The 24,371-nt window shown below is 34.0% G+C and overlaps 1 protein-coding gene across 1 annotated transcript in view; it reads left to right on the top strand.

Moving 5' to 3' along the window:
* Positions 1-15,214: 15,214 nt before the first annotated feature.
* Positions 15,215-24,371, top strand: part of GFRAL (GDNF family receptor alpha like) — a gene marked incomplete at its 5' end in the record, with an annotated part of 51,895 nt that continues 42,738 nt past the window's right edge. The window contains 2 exons of the mRNA XM_012780784.3: positions 15,215-15,368; positions 17,634-17,792. Of these exons, the coding sequence (XP_012636238.3) occupies positions 15,215-15,368; positions 17,634-17,792 (313 nt within the window). The remainder of the gene's footprint in view (positions 15,369-17,633; positions 17,793-24,371) is intronic.

The raw sequence follows: 24,371 nt of genomic DNA, 5'->3' as shown, positions 1-24,371 counted from the left end.
CAGCCTAAATGAATTCTATTTTTTAATGATGAAAATAAATGAGCTACCAATAGAATTTTAGAAATTAAATGTTTTTGAAATTAAGTCAGAAAATAAGAGAAATTTCTGTTAGCAGAGGCCAAATTTTCTGCTAACAGGAAAGAATTGTCAAAAGATATATTTCAAAAAGTGGTAAATATCACCATTGTTTCTTAGAGCTGAATAGTACTCCATGGTATACATATACCACATTTTATTAATCCATTCTTGGATTGATGGGCACTTGGGCTGTTTCCACAGCCTTGCAATTATGAATTGTGCTGCTATAAACATTCGAGTGCAGGTGTCTTTTTTGTAGAGTGTCACTGGATCATTTGGGTAGATGCCCAGCAATGGGATTGCTGGATCAAATGGTAGATTCACTTGTATCGCTTTAAGGTATCTCCATATTGCTTTCCACAGAGGTTGAACTAGTTTGCAGTCCCACCAGCAGTGTAGGAGTGTTCCTCTCTCTCCGCAACCACGCCAGCATTTATTGTTTGGAGATTTTTTGATAAAGGCCATTCTCACTGGGGTTAAGTGATATCTCATTGTGGTTTTGATTTGCATTTCCCTGATGATTAGAGATGTTGAGCATTTCTTCATATGTTTGTTGGCCATTCTTCTGTCTTCTTTAGAAAAATTTCTGTTCAAGTCCTTTGCCCACTTTTTAATGGCACATCTTATATTTTCCTGGTTAGAGCTGGAACCCATACTACTAAGTGAAGTATCCCAAGAATGGAAAAACAAGCACCAGATATATTCTCCAGCAAACTGGTATTAACTGAGTAGCACCTAAGTGGACACATAGGTGCTACAGTAATAGGGTATTGGGGAGGTGGGAGGGGGGAGGGGGGCGGGTATATACATACATAATGAGTGAGATGTGCACCATCTGGGGATGGTCATGATGGAGATTCAGACTTTTGGGGGGAGGGGGGCGGGTATATACATACATAATGAGTGAGATGTGCACCATCTGGGGATGGTCATGATGGAGACTCAGACTTTTGGGGGGAGGGGGAGAAATGGGCATTTATTGAAACCTTAAAATCTGTACCCCCATAATATGCCAAAAAAAAAGTGGTAAATATTTGCAATAGCTGAAGATAGGGGGACAGGGAATATTTCTAACTAGTTGAGAAAGTACTGTTGAGCAGTGTCAAAAACCCTGACTGAGGATAGAAATTAAAATAATAGTAAAACCAACTGAGTCATGTTGTTTTCTTCAGTATGATTCAGAAACACAGAAACAGGTAATTAAACTTAAGAATTGACATACAGTTAGTTGTATTTCAGTATCCATGGGGGACTGGTTTCAGGACTTGCTGTAGATACCAAAATCCACAAATGTTCAGGTCCCTTATATAAAATGACATCATATCTGCGTATAACTTACACATATCCTTTTAAGAGAGGTATCACAAGAATTGAACACCAAATACCATATGTACTCACAACTAAATTGGAACTAAATGATCAACACTCATGGGCACATATGGTAATACAATTCAGTGGAAATCAAGTGGGTGGGAAGGGAAAGGAGGGGATAGGTAAATTCACACCTAATGGGTAGAATGCATACTAACTGGGTCATGGACACACTTATAACTTTGACTCAAACTGTACAAAAGCAATTCATGTAACCAAAATATTTGTACCCCCATAGTATTCTGAAATAAAATGAATAAATAAATAAGAAATTACATAGAGATAGAGATTATGTTCAAGGGATTCCAGTGGTTCAAGGTTTCACAATTTAGACACCAGGTAAGTGATGTAGAAGCTTTTAAGATCATCCCTCTGAAATAATTGTCTGACTGCAACCTCCAAACCATTTAGCCAAGCCACTCCCAAATTCCAGACCCAAAGACACCATGAGCAATAGTAAACAATTATTATTACTTTAAGGCAGTAAGTTTTGGAGGTGATTTGTATATAGCAACAGGTAATAAAAAAACCTAATGAATAGAAAACATAGAGAAAAATACAAAGTAGACTAAAATGTGGAAGAATAAAAGGAGAGGAAATTAACACTCTACAAAAGAAGGAAACAGAATGGCTGTCAAAAGAAAAGTTGTTCTAAACATCTTAATGAATAAAAAGGTCAGATTACATTGGAAAGCACTGGCATTCAAATACCATTGATCCTAGATTCTATTTGTAGTAATTCAACTATTAGGAAATTATGTATTGGAAATAAAGTTTGCACCAACAAAAAGTCAAATTTATTTAGAAACCTATAGGAGTAGAAAACAAAAGAAATAGAAAAAGGTTTTAAGGTGATTCCATCAATTACACAAAGTTCTTTACAGGAAAGGATTAAAGAAATTAAAGTGAAGATACAGTAATCTACTTAAAATGATATAACATATTAGCAGTTCTAGTAAAAGCAGCAGGCAGATTTAGAATATGGATGAGAGAGAAAAACTAGAAATAACACCACAATAGGGGAGAAGAAAGCTAACCTGGGGCAGGAGCTTCTAATTTAGAAACAGATGGTAGCAACCACCAAAGTGAATTGTAAATGTGACTCACAAACTCATCTGATTATTACTTGCAGTAATAAAAGTACTTCAGGTATAGAAAAAATATAATCTAATATCTCCAGTATGTCTCTATTGACCTCACATTCCTTTGCAAATACTGCCTCATTTCCCTGCTTCTTTTTGTAGCAAAATCCCTTGAAAGGGGAAAAACCCAGTATCAGAAATTTCTCTGCTTCCCTTTTATTCTCAATCCACTCCATCTAGATTTTTGCACCCACAAATCCCACAAATCCCACAAATATATCTCATTATTATTATGGTCACCAGTGACATACACATTGTTAAATCAATACTCTGTCCTTATTTTACTTGAGTTGTTAGTAATTGATTACTCCTTTCTGCTTGAAACACTTTCCTTACTTTGCTTCTAGGATGCCCTGTTTCCGTGGATTTCCTTTCACTTCATTGGCCATTCATTTCTGTTTCTTCTTCATCTTCTTGACCTCATATTTTAGTGTGCCCCAAGAGACTGAACTAGCCTTCCAACTGAGTTTCTACTTTCACCTTACTTCTCCATAGTCTAGTCTCCATACCACAGCAATCAGGGTCACTTAAAAAATGTAAACCAAATTCTATTACTACCCTACCCAGTACTTTCCAGTGGCTCCTTATTTTATTCAAGTAAAAAAAAATCAAACTCCTTACTATAAGCCTACAAACTTCCACATGATCTGGCCCCACAAGCCCTGTGATCTCACGTCCTATCTTCTCCTTGCCCATTCTGCCCAGCCACAATGGCCCAGTAGGTGGACTGTGAACACATTAAGCTCAAACTGAATCTCAAGACTTTGGAATTGGTCTTTTCTTTATTTGGAACCTCTCTTCACCTACTCTGAGTGTCTTGTCCCAGTACATGCCTTACTTATTCATCCTATATAAAACAGTAATTCTTTTCCCTGCAACTCCAGTATTTTGTATTTCCTTTGTCCTGCTCTATGTTTCTTCTTAGACTTACAGATACCTGATGTAGATGTTATCAATTTTTTAATCTATTTTTGTTTCTATTCCTCAGCTATAATATAAACTACAAAAGAGAAGCAATGTCTCTGTTATTACCTGTTTCTGAGACAAGAGCTGGGCTGGAATGTAATAGGTGCTCAATAAATGATATTTATTGTATAAAGGAATGGCTTTTAGACTAAATAAAATTGAAAACGCCTCCATAATAGATCACTAGGTAGACATAAACATGGCAGTTTTGTCATTTACGTATGGACATGGAAAAGTGTTCACCATAGATTGTAAAGAGAACAAACTGAGTTGTATAATACTATGTAAAGTGCAATCTTATAATAATAAAAGGTACATGGTGTGTATTTATATGTCTAGAACAGGTTTGAAATATGTATATCAAATTTTAACATTTTTATCATTGGGGTAAAATTACATATTATTTTTATTTTATAGTTTATAATTTCTTATTTTTTCTGAGTTTATAACAATGATTATAGGTTACTTATAGAATCACAAAAGACAATTGATTAATTTCAACAATAAAAATACACTTTATGGATAAAATGCTTATGTACTCTTCATGAAATTGGAGTCATTTGAACTTCTATCTTAACATGGTTTGGGTCTGGTTTTTAAAGTTATTAATACTTTATATTCAAGAGGTAAAAGTAGAATTTTTTAAATTTAGAATTTTGATGGAAATTGTCAGTTGGACACTCAGAGTAGTACTATCTTTCACCAAGTCTTTTTTCATATAATTTTAATTTATAATTTATGCATAATCCTATGCATTGTATGTCCACCTATTTGTTTTCTGTGTTCTAGAGAAAGTCAGGAATGCAAATTCCATTGATTCCCAGAGCTAGGTCATTTAGGATACGTCCCTTGGGAGGGAGCTATAGAGATTGTGACACTCAGTGTGTGCATAAACTCCTTCCAGGAAGAATAGATTGACCTATATTTATCATTAGGGTAAGCTAGAGGAAAGGCTCAGGATGTACCAAGTTCCAGCTCAGGCTGCCTGAGGTTTAATATTGTCTGCCTTGTAAGCTCCCTGATGCAAATTAATTAAAGACCAGGCCACTGGAAGAGTGTACAGTAAATCTCTTCTGGAGAGAAAATGGGAGCCTTGCATTCCAGCTCCTTTCTCACTGTTCCCAGGGGATGACGCCCCTGGAAATGTTCACACCCCTGTTTAAAACCACCTCTTTGTTCTGTGATCTTGGGAGGCTCACATATGCCTTAGTCTCTTTTGCTCCCAGAGCTAGGAGGTTTGGGATACGGCCTCTCAGGAGGATACTGTAAAAGTCTGGGTAGTCGTTGAGTGGACAAACTCCATCCTGGGAAAATTTGTAGACCTGGAGTTATCGCTGGGGGAAACTGAAAGAAAAGCTCAGGAATTGCCAAGCTGCTGCTTAGGCTGCCAGAGGACTAAGTTTTGACTACCCCCTTAACACGCCAATGCATAATAGTTAGAAATCAGGCTGTCAAATAGCCACAGGAAGAGTGTGCTATAAACCCCTTCCAGGGAGAAACAGAAGTGGCCTTTTTGAGCCCTTTCTCTGCACTAATCCAGGGGGATCAAGTCCCCGAAGGTGCTTACACACCCCTATAAAACTGCCACCGTTTCCTGTGGTCTAGGGAGACTTGTGTATGCCTAATCCTCTCTGCTCCCAAGTTTGTTAATTAAGAGCTAAACCACAGGGCACCTTAGAGTTAGGGCACTATTTGTGAGATCTAGCCCTCCTCTCTACAGGGATAATCTTGGTGTTGGGAATTCCTTTCCCTGATTGTATGGTGAAGTATTGGTGGGGGTATCCATGCCTGAGTGTGCCTCAGCTTTTCCTACCAATTCAATGTGCATGTTTTCTTCATTGCCTGGTGGGTAAGAGTCCCTCAACTGGTTTCTCACTTTCTCTCAGCAGGAATTAATCAGTGAATAAATGTTTATTTGGATTTGTTGTGTTTGTGGATAGAGGGACCATCAGAAGCCTCCTACTCTACCACGTTGCCGATCCCAGTCTAAGTAAAACAATATAAAGGAATATACACCAATCAGTAAACACTAGGTATATCTGGGTGCCCTAAATATAAACACTTTCATTTGTTATGTTTTTCAAATGCTATATATAAGTATCAAAACTTTTACAATGGAAAAATTACTTTGCAAAAGGGAAAAAGAGATAATTTTAAAATTATAAATCCATTTCTAGTAGCCTTAACTACATATTATATTTAAAATAGTTGTATGTTACTGCCAGACATCTCTCCCATGGGATGTTCAGAGCGTTTCTCCAGTGCTTATTGGAAGAACTGGCCTTACAAAATTTCCCAGTCTAGAATTTAGCAGGAACATCCAACTCCCCATTCAGTCATCTCTCTGAAAGACATTGTCTGCACTGTGGCTGACCACATCTCAAAGGCTACTATATTCTATAATAAAGGGAAGAAAATATATTACATTTGAATATAAATGTATTATGCTTTGAGATGATCTCAGAAGAAGTCATTCCTCCTCCATTTAATAATAACTTTGCTGGATCAGCAGGTCCATAGCATCTTTTCATAATGATAATCAGAATGTGCAATAGACTAAGATTAATAGAAATGTAGAGAACAGATAAGGAATTAAGATAAAGACATTTAAAGGAATTAAGAATGTTTTCATTAATTGATATTGATTATGGTGTTAGAGGTGTCACAAATTTTTGAAAATCAGACTCCACTAATAGACATTCTAGAACCACCTCAAAGCCATGTATAGAACTACTGTTTTTAGTTGGGAATATTAGTTCCTTTACATACAAAACCTTCCACTGCCTACATTTTTTGTAGGTAAGGGACATGATTTGACACCTATGATTAGCTCAATTGTAAATTATGTTCTACTATAAAAATGTTTAAATTGTACCAAAGCAAAAGATATTGGTAGTATATTAGAGTTGGTGTTTTTCAGAAACTTGAAAGAAAGATTATCTAATGAAACCTAAACTATAAAATCAACAAAACACAACCATGGAGAGATGTTTAATGTTAGCTACCTCCAGCCAATTGGGCTAATATGATTGAGAATATTAATTTATCCAAAGAAAGCAAGAATGGAGCATATACCTCATTGTTATGAAGAATGATACATGGGAATTATCCTAAACCAATGCTGTTATATATTCCGATTATATAGAATTAATTATGGAAGCAATCTCCCTTAATCTAAATTCTTTTTTGCCCATCCTTTTTCCTTCTGGCATTCCTACATGAATAAAATATACTGGCTAGCAGTTATATTTATTTTTATAAATAAATTGGCAATATGTTATTAATGTTATTAATATTTCCATTTCTATGATCTTTTTTAATATAAGCGAAGTCCTAAAGGATCTATCCATTCTTGGCTTTCTATTAGATTGAGAGACAGACCTTTTACAACAATAATCCTCCAAGGCAATGTTATTTTTTGGAGCAGTTTTGATCCTCTTGGAGAGAGCCAGCCTATCTTGCCTAGTGACAACATGGACCATAGGAACTGTTGTTTAACTCTAATTTTTAACTTTGTCAATGGGTACGATTATATTGCATATAGAGCATTGAATCATGAATCAAATGCCTTAATAAATGGCAACAACCAACACCAAGTCACACAAACTGGACCTAAAGACTCATCCTGGAATCCTCCTTTTCTCTAATCCCTCCCCCATTTCAAATAGTCACCAGATCCTGTAAATTTTATATCCTTAAATGTCTTGGATCTACTATTTTCTCTCCATTGTCATTACTTCTTAGTTCAGGCCTTACCATGATTTTCCTCAACTACTGACATAGCCTCATAACTAGTAATTTTCCTTGTTTCCAAACCATCTTCCATAGCATTGCTCAAATAATTTTTCAAAACCCTAACCTGGTTACTTTCTGTTGAAACTCACCAACAGCCTCCTTCTTCTCTGTTGGGTAAACTCTAGTCTCCTTGGTAAGGCATAAAAAGGCCACTCATAATCTAGTCACTTATCTTTCCCTCCTCCTCTACTGTAAGTCTCAGTAGTATTAATCCACCTGAAGTCCTCAGAACACACATCAGAATTTTATCTCCATGTAGTTTCCCAGGTTCTCCCAATCCTGGCTGCCCTCTTCCCCCACTAATGGTCACCTCCAATCAGTTTGTTAATGTGGAACTCAGTGGGCAATTCATGGGGAGGTCGTTAATTACACTATCATGTTGGCATAATTATTTTTTTTTTGGTGAGGACCTCTAATGAAAAACACTAAGAGCCTTTCATTTCTCCAAAAATTACTACATGATGTCTTTATTACTCAGAACCTTAGAATCTTATTTACAGGTCTTATAGCCAAGCAATCACCACCAGATAAATATATTTTGTCTAGAGGTGCCAAATTTTGATTGACTTTAAATCTGAGGCTGATCAAACTTTATTTCTCTCCTCCAGAAAAGAGCATGTTACAAAAGTTGTACGTAGACAAATATAGGAATAATGCCAGGATGGTTGGCAGGGAGTCACATGTCATTAAACACAAAGTTTAAACAACTTTATGTTCCAAAAAGAAATGTCTTCTAATATATAGATTTTTTCCATGCATTTATCATAGGAGCTTTTTCAACAGATTTTTCTTTCTTTCCTTTTTTATAAGTAGTTTTCTCTGCATCCTGGTTTACCTGACCCATGAAACTGGGGACCATATACCTCATTTTTGCGGAGCCTTGGATGCAAGAAGCTTTCAGTAAATATTGAAATTTCTTTTGCCCAGGTGTGAGGTCTAATACATTTTATTTAACTGTCATGAGAATAATTTTTTATCTGAAAAAAATTAAAGAAATTAATAAGATCAAGGAATTTTGAATAGGAATTCTGGAGCCTTTGCATGTCTACAGGGCAGCTGTGGTTGGTGAAGGCAAAGCCCAATATGCACAGCTTGGGGCTTTTCACTTAAATTTCTACTAGAGCAGCTCCACTTCCTAATGTTACATTTATTTATTTATAGCATTTATTTGAAGCATAGGATATCTTTTAAATCAGGCACACATTACCATTGGAAACTATTGAAACTGATGATTTTATCATTCCCTCTCACCTCTAAAATGTCCTGATTCGATAGCAGCTTCATTTAAATAAATAATTGAGAGTATTGTTTTCATTGAGATTATATTAGATTTTATTAATCTGAGGTATCTAAATTTGCTTGGGGCAAAATTGTGTTCTCTTTTTACTAAATTCATTGAAGTGTAATGTTTCCTGTGCTACCTTTGTCACCAAATAGAAATTACAGATATTTTTATATGACATTGCATTTGTGGAAGACATCCCAAATTAGGATCTATGATTGTTACTCCACTGAAACTACAGTATTATTAGACCCATTTATATCTTGATATTTACTCCCTTCATAAAGAATTGCATATATTACTTTATCACAAATTTATTTTTAAAATATTTTGATAACTATATTATAATATAATTAATGTCCTTCATAATGCTTTTTAAAATTTTATGCCTTTAAAATATGCTGAGGAGAGGTCTATAGAGAAAGGGACTAATGACACAATGTGCCTGCTTTACATAGCAATATAACTGATGATTATTATTCTGCTTGGCATTATCAGCTATATGGCCACTGGTGCTTTCTGCACCTGTAAGCTATAGACCTCAGCAGGTGTACCTGTTTGGCAGAGATTATCATCATTCACCAGGTTTCATATATCATTCAGGTTTAATATATCACTGCATTCTAGAAAGCCACAATATGTCATCTGCTTTGAATATAAAGTTATTTTCTGTTATTCCTTTTCTTTGTTTTGTACGTTTATTTTGCTGTGGTTGCCCTACTCAAATTCAGCATTTGGATGCTTTACTGAGCGTGTTGTTTATGCTGGCTCAATATCCCTTCACCTGCTTCTTCTAATACTGTGATTTTCCTTGGGGATGCATCCCCTCTGCACCATCAGTTCCTGTGCTTTGAATAGGGCCAACTCCACCTACAACCTACATTTCTGTTGCTGGACATGGGATCAGTTCCCCTGGGCAAGAATGATGGGCACTTGACACATCTCCAGTTGACGTGACCTAATTCTGTAATTTTAATAGGAAAAGAGTCACTCTTCCCCCTCTGGTTTCTAAGGGAAAAGGATGTTTGCCAAGGGCTTGATATCCATCTTTCCACCAAAAGAAAAGAACCTGTCTGGAATGGAGCTGAAGAAGAGGAAAGCATCTAAGAGACAGGACGAAAAAAAGAAAACGACTCAAACCCTTGGGAGACATCTTTCTGAACAAATGATTTACAACAGGCCTGAAATTCATTCTTCACCTGGACTCTCCAGCTATGGGAGTTACCAGCTCTGAATCTAGTGTAAGTCATTTTAAATTGGCTTATACCAAAAAGAACAATTATCTTGGTAGGGGTTATAAAACAAATTGAGTGATTCTGTCTCTTTAAAAGAAAAAAATGATTAATTTTATGACATAATTATTTTGTTAAATAATAATAAATATAACTATTTCTTGATCTCTGTGATATAATCCCCTGTATACATACTTTATGTTATAGCAAGCATGGCTACAATAAACCTCTTTTACAGAGGAGTGAATAAATTTTGGTGTTAAGTCACTTGTCTAGTCAGGGGTTCTCAAACTTTTTAAACAGGGGGCCAGTTCACTGTCCCTCAGACGGTTGGAGGGCCAACTATAGTTTAAAAAAACTATGAACAAATTCCTATGCACACTGCACATATCTTATTTTGAAGTGATAAAACAAACAGGCAAAAATACCCGCCTGTGGCCCATGGGCCGTAGCTTGAGGACGCATAATCTACAGAAAAAAATAGTGTTATAATTTTGGTTTGTTGGATTCCAGAGTCTGTGATTTTTCCATTACACATTCTGAAAACAAAATACATTATAACTTCTCTACTGGTATAAAATAAACATCAACAATACATAATCAAAAACTATTTAATTGTGTAACTGTGCACATATGCTCCTCTTTCCCATTCCTATCTTTTTAATTTTTTTTTTTCTGCCAAAGCAGCATTTCATAAATCCTAAGCATCCATTACAGAAAGGTCTCAGGGTGATTTAAAAACAGAAGCCTCAGGACACCCCAAGGGAGACGACGTGCTATAAGCTTATGTGGAAGGACATAATCAAAGGAAGACATGAGACAAATAATGCTCCTCATTGAAGCCTGGAGAGAAGTAATTGTCAAGTGATGAACACTGAAGTGGATAATTACCTTGCCAGTGGAACAGAGAATTTCTGCATCACTGTGAGGAGTTACTTTTTACACTATAGGTGTATTTGGAGGATATGAGGAACTATGGGTGAAGTAGCACAATTTTTAAGCATACTGGGGTTTGTGGCACATGTAATAGAACATTCCTTGTTTGGGAAGATGAGGTATACCAGTCTAATTCTAGTGAAACTTTGATTTCTCATACCTTTTCCTGGGCTGCTTAAGCCTTTTCTAGTCTTTCATATCCTCAGATTACATGAGACTGCCTTAATAAGGCTAATTAATAAGGTGGGAACTGAGCATATTCAAGTGTCTGTGAAAATCTTGAGTCCTATTTGGTAGGTTTTAGCATTCTAGTTGGAGAAAAAAAAAAAAAAAACAAACACTTTTCCATGAATGTGCAGAGTATGCATCATTCTCCCTTAATATTTGACTCGGGTCGTGGGCTTTCTGAGAAGCATAATGTCCTAATATCCAAGATCAGCGCACTCAGGAGAATAATTGAATTTGAATATAATTAGGAAAGTTCACAGCTCAGGAAAGATTGGTGAGGAAATGATGACACAGGAAGCTGACTTGAATTGATAATGCTCTTAGGAAACAAAACAGAAGCTGAAGCCTTATTCTAGACAGTTTCTGTTAAGAAGGTGTTTGGAGTAAACACATCTGCCTTTCTTCCAGATGAACAGTTCCAAGTTATCCAAAATGATAGTGCTCATTTTCCTGGGTAAGTGAACTGTGCTTCTGGTTTATCTGGCTTCATTATAATACCAATTCTTTGTAAATCAAACGCCACCCCATCTAACTTAAGCTTAACAGGGGCTTATAATATAAAGTACCAATTACATTACAAATCTATGCTTTAATATGGTCTATTACTCTTGCAAAAATGTATGTTCCCTTTTACTCACTTATTTCTAACTCTATAGAGAATGCATAATGTAACAATTGCATTAATCTTTCAGGTTACTTCTGTTTTAGTATATAAAGTAATCCAATGACTTTGAGTTATTTATTAGGGTTTATGGAATTCACATATGTGCTAGAACTTTTTAGAAATGAAACCTTCCAGAACCTATTTACAAGTTATAAGATGACATATTTCAAATTATTATTTATTTTGTCTGTTCCGCTTTGAAATTAAATGAAAATAATATTAATTTAAACCATCTGATTCCCCTAAAGTGTTAATATTTACTAAGTAGGAGTCATTTATTAGAGTACAACAACTTAACACCACAACGAATGCTTCACATTTTGATCAACTTTTATGAACTAAAGATAAAGTGTTGATTTATCCCTCTTTTACTGGAACCTATGAGTGTATGGTAGATGTTGATGAAAAAAATATTTTGCAGTTAATCAATAGAATCCATGAAAATCTAATTGCTAGATGTGTGATTAGAGAAGCTTTTATATCTTCTTAGGATTTGGTAGACTCTATAAATTGAATTCAGAAAATAGGATACCTGTGATTGTAGCTGGACATTAATAAGCAATACCAAGATATTTTCTGTTTATTCTAATAAATATTGATGAATAAAGGCATCACTGTGGGCAAGAAAACAAAGAAGGTTCTTTTAAATTATATTGAACATAATAGGAGAGTCAAAATAAATCAAGTAAGAAAATTGAGTCAAGAAGGAAAGAAATCTTTTATATAGTTTCATATTTTCTTTGGTTTAAATAATTGTTCTTCAGTGTTCTAAAATTTTGCTTCTTGTACTTGTTTATAAAATATTTTCTTATTTTTGTATTGATTTCTAATATTTCTTTACATCTATTTTTGTTATAAAGATAAATCTAGGAGACTAGTTTTTGTAGATCAGGCAGTGGTATAACACAGGGTTCACACAATATATTACAACCTCATGGCCTCAGTTGAAAAGTCAGTGGCCTTGTTTTGATCTTTTACTTCTAAATTAATCTTGACAACAGATTGCATGAAGGGCCAAAATAACTTCTAACATTGTTAGGACCAAAATTGTACTATTTGACAGTTTGTATCAATATTTTCCATAATGCATTCTTCAGAATATTTGCTCAACATCACCTAAATAGATCTTGTGATGAGAGACATTCCTGTTGCCAAAGAAACATGAAAACAGTGACATTTTAAAATGAAGAGCATTTAATTGGCTAATGAGCTTTATACATCTTTAAGAAGGTGATATAAGGTGTAGCATTCTCCATCTTATTAATTTTTAAAATAGAACCTGTTTTTCACTGAGAATTTCAGGAGAATCTTTAAAAAATCCAGATTGATTACAGAGCCACAGATCATAGTCAGAAATAAAAAAAGGCAAATTTTGGAAAGGTAAATTTGTATTTTTCGTTCTTGTGGGCCAAATCATTGCGATGATTTTTTAAATTGATTTGATATTTTATCTGAATGAAAAGTATAGAAAATTATGTGAAATAATCAAGTGGATTATTCAACCAAAAATTGAAAATGTGAAAGGAAGTAAAACATATTTGGACAAGCTATGTAGCATTCATAAATGATCACTCTTGAGTTACTAGTGACATTTTGATGATATGTCCAAAAGACCATCACTTACAAGTTTTTTTGAGACAGCTTGTCACAAAATATAATGATCAATTGCCATAAAAATGCCCATAAAATTCCAGTTTATTATAAATTCAGTTTATGACATGAAATCTCTTATTTAGGGGTCTTTGGAAAATTGAATTTGACCAGGTAACTTTGGGCCAGGATCAAAAGAGCCCTCTTTCTTTTTCTCTGGGCTTGCAAATTTAAAAGTATAGGAGCTTGGCTAGATGAAATTGTCCATGAACACCTGAAAAAGCAGAAAGCTGATATGTCAATTTTCACTCCAGCCCTCAACAAGAAAAATGTGACCAAGCCACACCCATGAGCCTAAATCACCAAATGCAGTGACCCAGCAAGTAGTACACATGGTCCTATCAGTTGTCTTGGATTCTCCTTAGGAGACAAGGTTTGGAAAGAGGTAAGATAAAAGGAAAGTTTTCAAGGCCTTACTTGAAACCTATAATTACATTGTCATAGGTGATTCATAATTAACATCATCTTTTAAAAAATTCAAATGATTTGGCTCTCATTAAGACATAGCTTGAGGTCTCTTGATTACAGTTAATATAACTGTTTCTATAACTCATTGTGAGTCCCATATTTTAATTAATTGATTAAGCTAGTGTCAGTTTGCAGAATCAATTTGACTAACTTGTGTAACATGCTCAATTAGCATTGCTATTTTCTTTATTGTTTTTAGAAAACTTGCTGGATCGTTTTGTCTTTCACTAAAAATAACTTGTAAATACCTGGAAGGTGCTATTTTATATTATATATTATCATTTATTTATATATAACTCATCTATAAACATCTAATATGTTTGGTGTAAGTCAATATACATTTATTGAACACTTATAATGCATCATTGTGTTTGATGATAGAAATACAATTATAAATTACCCTTAATGCCTGCCCAGTAAAGCCCTAAAATTTAGTGGTGAACACAAGCACATGAATACACTGACTACAGAGCAGTAAATTCTATACCTGGGGAATCCTCAAAGTTCTAGATAAATAGGTGAGGGATGTCAAATTCAATTTGGGTGTAGAATGGAAAGGGTATAGAATTCAGGGAAAGTTTCCTTAAAAGAGGTAATGATTGTGTTGAGTATTAAAAGTCAAGAAGGGATATTCCTGAAGAAAAAGAAAGAGAGTGTTTACCAGGGACAAGACAGTGAATACTCAGAGGTATAAGATAGCATGGAGTATTTGGGAAACTAAATGCTTGAGAACTTCCAAATTGCACACGGGGGGGAATATGAAAGCCATGGCATAAGGAACCATCCAAAAGAAATAAACAGAAACTGCAGGACTGGAATAGTGCATTAGGTAGATCAGAGGGTATAACGCGGAATTGTCCACAGATAATGTATGCAATAAAAACAGGGAAGGTTTGAGGACAGAACCTTGGCTAAAAATACTCTTTAAAAGAGTAAGAGGATCTCGGGAAGAATTCTAACTATAGCCAGAAAATATCAAGGGGATACATGTGAAGAGAACTAGAAGTTTGTGTTGACAAAGAGAGAGTTTCAAGAACAAACACATCAACAAAATGCCAAATGTTAAAAGTAGGTGAGATAAATCTTAAAACTATTAAATTTGACATTAAGCATGTGATTAAAGACATTTTACAAGAACTGTTTTAATGGAGCAATGGTCATAAAAATAAATTATAAGTGGAGGAATGAATGGGCAATGAGAAAGCAAAGGAAACAAATATAAACTAGTTATTTAAGAATCTTGTATAGGAGAAATACAATTCTATAGCTGGAGGGGAGGTTAAAATTCATTTCAGGCTTATAGTAATTTTACCACATCTTATTTTACATAATTCTGCTCTTTATCATTAATAACTTAGATTTGGGGACAATAGCTGTCAAACAATAATATTACAAACTTGTTTTTGTTGTTGTTTTTCAAGCTATGGGGCTAAGCTTGGAAAATGAGTACATTTCCCAAACCAGTGACTGCACATATTTAAGAGAGCAATGTTTAAATGATACAAATGGATGTAAACATGCATGGAAACTACTGGAGGATGCCTGCAATGATTCAGGTAAAACAAATTGCTAAAATAAACTCAAATTATTTCTTTTTACTAAGATAAAAATAGGATTTGATATTTTCTTTCACTATTCTAGGAACTAAATTGGTTTTGCTCTAAATACCTTACTCGATCTTGATATTCAATTAATTCACCTTCGATCACTTGTTAGCACATGTACTTACAAAAGGAATTTCTTAATTACTAAAGGGTCCTGATGTAATAGCACTGAAGGAAGTTTTATGCAAGACTTCAAATATTATTTTATTATATATTTTTTAGAGAGGGAGTCTCACTCTGTCACCCAGGCTAGCATGCAGTGGTATAATCATAACTCACTGCATCCTTGAACTCCTGGGCTCAAGAAGTCCTCCTGCCTTAGCCTCCTGAGTAGCTGAGATTATGTATGTGAACAACCACCCCCACCTACTCCAAATTATTTTCTTACTCATATCACCATGTATACTGCTGCAATTATATGCATGCCTCTCAGAACCATGGCAATACTTTTTTAAATAAAATGTTAATATTTTGTTTATATGTTAGTATGTCAGTGATAAAATAGAAAAATAATAAGGTTTATTATAACAATTGTAATTTATGTGTACATGTATAAAATGCATTTTATTTTCTTGAAATATATATACTTCCACTTTAATAGCACTAAGAATAAGTTGAAACATATTTTTTGTTTTTAACTTGTCCTACATTCCAAACATCCATGGGAGAGTCAAGAGGCAAAGGATGTGAAGATTAGATAGTGAGTGGTAGTTGCTTAAATAGGAAAAAAAAAAGTCCAGAATATTCAAGTAGCTGAATAAATATTGAATGAGAGCATTATAACAAGAACCCATTCACTAAAATATAATAAACTGATTATATAGCAGGACATTGCCCTAATAATGTCATGACAAAACTATTCAATAATAGTATTCTAATAGAATGACAAGTTATATCATCTTGTATTATGAATATTATAATACTCTAAATAATCTGATAAACTTTCTGGGATATTCAGTAAGAGAAATATCCAAGTGGGAAAATAAAAAATGTATTCTATGACTCACCCTGTTTCTCCATCCATTTCACAAAGAGTAAGTTCTGTACTGCTCATGACTCTTGCCTATCTTTATATGATTCCTTTATGTCCCAAAATGGGTGAAGTGGAATATGTTGGGTCAAAAGGCAGCAGTCTATAGGTCTAACAATAGCAGCCTACACAGTCTCTACCAGTAGAGCCCAGCAGCATGACCTCAATAAATTGCATAGGATATGGAGGAAGGCAGAGAGAGTTCCTTTTCTTCTCTGTCCTTGACAGAGTACATGGAATATTCAGTTATAGCTATCTAATCCAACATTTATATTATTGTTCAGGAAAATGAATTCTAAAGGCATAATTTCTCAAATTAACAGAGTAGTTTTAAGTTGAGGATAGAAGATGAAAGAAATAATTTGTTATTTGTTTCGATGATGAAACCTCTTGCTGTATTTTATAAGGCAATTTAAAATGTGTTGTTAAAATATAACAGTGTGTTATGAAATGTTATATAACTTATTTATGAATTTCAGTGTACAAATAATGGGACACTTGCAGTAAATTACAATAATATTTGCATAATTATTCCATGCATGAAGCTGAAATAGAAACATTCTCACATGCACAAATCAAATAAACTCAAGTAGTTTTCTTCAGAATAATGAACAAAAGAAAACTGTCACATAGAGGAATATGGCTTTTTAAATTAACACAGAAAAAAATATTAGTAATTATGAAAGACACATTCATTTATTTAATAATATTTATTGAGTGCTTTCTAAGCACTAGAACTATTTCATTTCTCATAAATTTAGAGCCACCTGCACATTTCTTATTATAATCTTAGAATGAAGTATAAAGTAAAATATCAGATTAAGACAAAATAACTAGTAAAACAAATCAGCAGATAAAATAGCTAATATTGGAGAGCATTCTAGTTACTTTATGTAAAGGCAGCTTTGATTATTACTGAAGAGAAAAATTTGGCATTTTAAGTAGGAACAAAGCTATTTTAAAATGTAGAAAGTTTTAACCTGTTTTAGAAAGTACTCTATTGAAAAATACAGTAAAAATAGATGTTTCACTTAAAAAGTCACTTATATGGACGTCCTGTAGTAATCTCAGATAATCTTACTATACTAATGAATTACTCAGATTGGCATGTTAAAAGCATTTTGAAGAGGGAGGCTCAACACTTATAATCAGATTAATATCTGGAGTGTTAATATGTTTGATTGTGAATCCAGGTCACCCCTGCAAGATGAGGAATTCATCACACTGTAACCTGGCTATCCAGTTCTTAGTGGAAAGCAATTTTCAGTTTAAAGAGTGTGTCTGCACTGGTGACTTCTATTGTACTGTGAACAAATTGCTTGGAAAAAAATGCATCAATGGATCAGGTAACACTTTGTTATAAGGAATGTTTACAATTATAAAAAAAGAACTACAATTTCAAAATTAACCACATCAATGTAATTCAATCAATTCCTTTGGGGGGAATAATTTAATTCTTGCTGTGACCTGGGGTTCTGTGAGCTGTAGACTTCAGTCAGTTCATGACATATTTTCTTGAATTGCTAACTACAAGTTCGAGTTTCACTTGAGTCATTAGAATTATAGATTCACTCATCCAATACATATATTTGTGACACTTATTATTGCTTTGCACAGCACATAGATGATAGAAAACAAATAAGATATCATCTCTGTTAAGGAACTGTGAGTCTTCTTGGAGAGCCCAAAACATGAATAATTGCCTGGAGGTATTCTTGCCTTTCCGTAGGGACATTTAATCAGGCTAACACTGAAGTAGTGGCAGTCAAGCTAGTCATCATGTACCCTTGAGGGTACACAAAGACTTTTGAAAAGACATGTGGAATCAAGTAGTTCTGAAATGGACAGTGTTGAGATCCTCAATGTCCATATCTACTCTCTGGAAAGTGATTTCTGGAAACGTGGGCATGCACCTGTTACCACTGAGTTTTCATCTCTTCTCTCACAATCAACCTTATCCCACTAAACAAGAGGTAGATTTACCTCACATCTACATTGAAGGCTCCCATTCTCCAACCCCTCCAATCATCCATGGTGGGCTCATTGGACATTTCTCTATTCCATAATTTTGCCTTTTACACAATTTACACAAACATGGGTTTTTATTTCTTTTGGGTATGAAATTGTGGGGTCAAATGATATGTACATGTTTAACATTATAAAAACCTCCAAGCTGTAATTTAAATTTGTTGTAATCATCAGTGTGTAAAAGTTCCATTTGCATCACATTCTCAACAGCACTTGATCCTTTTTTTTTGCCATTTTAATATATATTTAGTATTAAGTTGAGGTTTTCATTTGCACTTAATAATAATGTTGAGTACATTTTTTATGTGCTTGTGTGCCATATATATGTCTATATCTACGTCTATATCTATATGTTATTTGATAAAGTATCTCTTCAAAACTTTTGCCCATCAGGGTTTTGGTTTTCTTTTTCTTCTTGAGTACTGAGAGTTGTTTTTATATACTGAGTAGGATTTTTATCAGAACATGTGTTTTGTAAACAGTATTTCCCAGTTTGTGCCTTTTATTTCCTTAAGAATGTCTTTCAAAATATAGAATTTTTTAAATTTTGTGAAGTCCAGTTTATCATTGTTTTTCTTTATTAGCTCATACTTTTGATGTTGCATCTTAGAAATTTTACCTAGTCCACATTCACAAAAATTTTCTCCTATGGTCTAGAAATTATGTCATTTAGAAATTATGGCATTATGTCTATGCTATACATCATGAGCAAATATTTTATTTCAAAATATTAAGCGAGTACAAATGTTTTAGGTTACATGGATCACTTGTATAATGCTTAAGTCTTGGCTAAAGATGTGCTCATCACCCAAATAATGTTCTTAATACCTATTAGGTAGGTTTTTCCATCTCCTTCCCCAGTTGATTTCCACTGAGTTTTACTTCCTTCTGTGCATGGATGCAGAGAGAAAGGAATGCTTATAAATGATTGGTGGGATAATAAATTAGTACAAACTCTATGGAAAACTGTATGGAGATTCCTCAAAGAACTAAAGACCTACCATTTCATCCAGCATTCCCACTATTGGATATTTACCCAAAAGAAAAAAAGACTTTTCATCAAAAAGAACCCTGTGAGATATGTTGAAAAAATTCTTATAGACATTAGCCTAGGCAAAGAATTTATGAAGAAGAAGAAGAAGAAGGAGGAGGAGGGGAAGGAGGGGGGAGGGGAAGGAGGAAGAGACCCCAAAAGCAATCACAGCATCAAATAAATAAATAAATAAATGGGACCTGATCAAATTAAAAAGCTTCTACACAGCCAAAGAAACTATCACTAGAGCGAATAGACAACCTACAGAATGGGAAAAATATTTTCACACTACACATCTGATAAAGGGCTGATAACTAGAATTTATAAAGAACTCAAGCAAATCAACAAGAAAAAATCAAACAACCCTGTTAAAAAGTGGACAAAGGACATGAACAGAAAGTTTCCAATGAAGGTAAACTAATGGCCAACAAACATATGGAAAAAATGCTCAAATCTCTAATCAGCAGGGAAATGCAAATCAAAACCACAATAAGATTTCACCTAACTCCAGTGAGAAGGGCTTTTACCAAAAAGACCCAAAGCAACAAATATTGGAGTGGATGTAGAGAGATGGGAAAAACTCTTATACTGCTCATAGGACTACAAACTGAGGAAATTTCATGCTGAGGAAATTTCTTTCACTTTCTGGATTACTTAGAGATTTTTATTCATAAATGGACAAATGATGCTAATTTTTGCAAATCTGTTTTGCTGCTCTCATCACCTCAAACATTTACCTTTTCTTTGTATTGGAGACATGTTAAGCTTCTATTATGAAATATATAATAAATTAACTATAGTCTCCCTACTGTATTATCAAATACTAAAATTTATTCCTTCTATCTAACTGTATATTTGTACCATCAACCAACTCCTCTTAATCCCCCCTCCTTTACACTTCCTGGCCTGATCATGTTTTTACATTTATTTTTATATGGGCAATTTCCTTAATTAACTTTTGAATGTTGGTCCAGCCCTTCATTCCAAGGCTAAATCTTACTCGATCACAATTATTCTTTTTACATGTTACTGGATTCGAATTCCTCATATTTTGTTGGTAAATCTATTTTCATGCAGGATATCGGCATGTTTTTTTTAATAATGGATTTTATCTGAGTAATGCTAGCCTTTGAAAATTAATTGGTAATTATTTCCTCCTTTGTAATATAATATTCTGGAACAATATATAAATAATTGGTTTTATTTATTCCTTAATTGGTTGATTGATTTAACTGCCTAGTGAAAATAGCAAGGTCATACTTCATTAGAAGGGTTGAAAATATGTTAATAAATTCAAAGTGTTTAATTATTATAAGACTATTCCAGATACCTATTTCTTCATGAGTGAGCTTTGGTGGTTTGTGTCTTCCATTTGCTGGATTTATGTTGTATTTTTATTTTTAGAGTTTTCATTTTAATCTTTTAATTTTGTTTCCATATCTAAACAAATCTTCTCCTAAGGCTCCTGGAGCCTGATGCTCTAGGCATCATGCACTGTACCATTAGGTGTGAATTTACCCATACCCTCCTCCCCGTTCCCACCTGCCTGACGCCCTATGAATGTTACTTCCATATGTGCACGTAAGTGTTGATCGTTAGTACCAATTTAATGGTGAGTACATGTGGTGCTTGTTTTTCCATTCCCATGATACCTCACCTAGAAGAATGGGCTCAGGCTCCATCCAGGATACTACAAGAGGTGTTAGCTCACCATTGTTTCTTGTGGCTAAGTAATACTCCATGTAATACATATAACACATTTTATTAATCCACTCATGTATTGATGGGCACTTGGGTTGATTCCACATCGTTGTAATTGTGAATTGTGCTGCTATGAACTTCCAAGAGCAGATGCCTTTTTTATAGAATGTCTTTTTATCCTTTGTGTAAATACCTAGTAGTGGAATTGCTGGATAAAATGGTAGTTCTACTTTTAGTTCTTTGAGGTATCTTCATACTACTTTCCACAAAGGTTATACTAGTTTGCAGTCCCACCAGAAATGTAAGAGTGTTCCCATCTCTCTACATCCACTCCAACATTTGTTGTTTTGAGACTTTTTGATAAAAGCCATTCTCACTGGAGTTAGATAACATCTCATTATGGTTTTGATTTGCATTTTCCTAATGACTAGAGATGTTGAGCATTTTTTCATGTGTTTTGCTGCCCATTAATCTATCTTCTTTTGAAAAGTTTCTGTTCATGTCCTTTGCCCACTTTTTAATGGGGTTATTTGATTTTTTTTCTTGCCAATTTTCCTGAGTTGTAGATAGATTATATTTTTAGGCCCTTTATTGGATGTGCAACATGCAAATATTTTTTCCCATTCTGTAGATTGTTTGCTCTTGTGATAGTTTCTTAGGCTGTGCAGAAGCTTTTTAATTTGATCGTGTCCCATTTATTTATTTTTGTTGATGCTGTGATTGCCTTTTGGGTTTTCTCTCAGTTTCTTTCTTTTTCTCTTTCTCAATTTTGTTACTCATTGTTTCTTTTTGTGCATGTTTTACTTGACTTTAAGGTGCTCCCCATTTTCTAGTTTCTTAAAATAAAAGCTTGGATCACTGATTTCAGATTTTCTTCTTTCCTCATATAAGAATTTAATACAAGGAATTTCTTTCCAAGTACTGTTTTAGATACATTCACAAATTTGGATACAGTTTGCCTTAATTTGTATTCAATTCAAAATATTTTCTCTTTTCCCTGGTAAAGTCCTCTTTGATTCACAGCTTATTTGATGGTTGTTGTTTGATTTCCAAATATCTGGGATTTCTAAGTTATCTTCACTATTAATTATTAGTTTAATTCCAATGTCATCAAATAATAGATTTTGTATGATCTCCATTCTTAATTAAAATAATAATTTCCCAATATCACCTGTACAAGATGATACTAGTGATAAGTGTGTACACACAGACATACAAAGTGAAATTATAGAGGAAAAAAATTGATGACTTTGACTCAGAAAACTTAGGAGAATTGATAGACTTAGGCGTTTAAGGTGAGTTGGACTTACTAAAGAGACAAAACAAAGTGTAGTCTTAAACATAGGAAATAGAATGAAACAGTACATTCAGGGAACAACAGATCCTTTGTTAAGATGTATTATAGAACAGAGAAGTATTAGATGACACAGGAAAGAAACCAGATGTTTATAAAAAGGAGGAAAACTGAACTTACATATCTTTCTAAAGAGACTAGACTTGACTTTTAACTGTTGTTATGAGGAGTTATTATGTATTTCAAATAGAGGAGTGCAGAATCAGCTTTTTAATAGATAAAGCTGGCAGTAATATATAATAATGGAGGAGAGAGAAAGATATAGGCCAGAGATATCAATTAAAAAGTCATCAAAATAATTTGGGAGAGAGGTGATGCATGGCAAAACTAGCACGCTGGTCCTGAAAATTGTAAGGAGAAGACATATTTAAGATGTAATCATATTTAAGATGAACTGTAATCAATAGGAATTGGTGACCAGTTGGATATGAGGAATATGAAATGTATTAAGCATGATATCCAGGTTGACTTGGGACAACAGTATTGTTGTACCCTGAGATAAGAAATAAAGAAGAAAGTAGAGAATTAAGGACAGAAGTGGTGAGTTGTATTTTGGAAGCATTGCATCTGAGGCATGCTTTGGAACATTCTGGTTATAAATGTTGGTATATTTTTTTGAAGTTTCCTGTGATAAAAAATAAGAATTTAAAAAGATAAATAATTTAAAAAAAAACTCAGAAAACAAAACAAAACAAAAAGATGCCTCTTTAAGCTAGTATTCAGAAGCAGGGATTTTTGAGTTGAAGATAGAAATTTAAAATAGTGATATAGCTTTCAAAGTCAATGGTTTTTAAGTAGATAAAAACATAAAGGAGAGTGAGATTGGCCAGGGAATGATATAAAGTGAGCAGAAAAGTATTTTCAGAATAATTTCATGATCTAATTTAAAAAATGAAGAAGTTTCTAAAGACAAGAAAAGAAGCTACAGAAAGTAAAATTTTTGAAGCCAATGAAAGAGAGGGCACAGAGAAAATACTAGATAATTACAAATGCTAAGCCTTGAAATAAGGTAGGGCCTAATAGTGACATCCCTTTGCTAATTAATAGGCCCTTATTAGTTTCTGATTTAAGTACGTTGAAATGTGAGCATGTTAAATGCTTATTAAAATATTTATTAAACTTTTTTCAAGATGTTAAGGCAATTTCTATCTTGATGGCCATTTTTATCATAACAAGTTTTAACAAAATATTTCAGTCAGGAGGTATACACAAATTTAGAGCACTGAAATTAAAATTAGTTCACACACTAAAACCATTTTTCCATAATAGAAATTTATTCAATGCTACTATATGGAAATATTGATCAGCCAGGCTTAGGAAAACCTTACAGTCAATGGAGTGCCTTGTGGATAAGACTTAAATGCGAAGATCTAAATGATTTCACAAATGGACTTCATGATGGACATGACCTGTTTATTATGCTTATAAAAGCATTTAGCTGATTGTTCATGATTCAGCTTATAGTGAGAAAGAAAATAATAATTGAAATATTACATGTAATTCTATCTCAACTGCAGAATCCTCCACAAACCCTTTGATATTACTCTAAGAAGACATGATCTCTCTCTCTCTCTCTCTTTCTCCCTCTCTCTCTCTTCCCCGCCCCCTGCTTTTGCAATGTTCAAAACATTCTCTGTTATATAGACATACACTTTTCTATTTTTGAGAAAATCAGCTTTGACATTTTTTTTTAATTTCAGCATATTACAGGGGTACAAATGTTTAGGTTACATATATTGCCTTTGCCCTACCCGAGTCAGAGTCTTTTTTTGTTCTAATATGTTAAAGCACCAAAACCTGATGATTGAC

The sequence above is a fragment of the Microcebus murinus genome, chromosome 5 (assembly GCF_040939455.1).
Source record: "Microcebus murinus isolate Inina chromosome 5, M.murinus_Inina_mat1.0, whole genome shotgun sequence".
In the NCBI taxonomy this organism is placed as follows: Eukaryota; Metazoa; Chordata; class Mammalia; order Primates; family Cheirogaleidae; genus Microcebus; species Microcebus murinus.
Note: the sequence above shows the minus strand (reverse complement) of the source record. Positions and strands in the feature narration are given on the sequence as shown.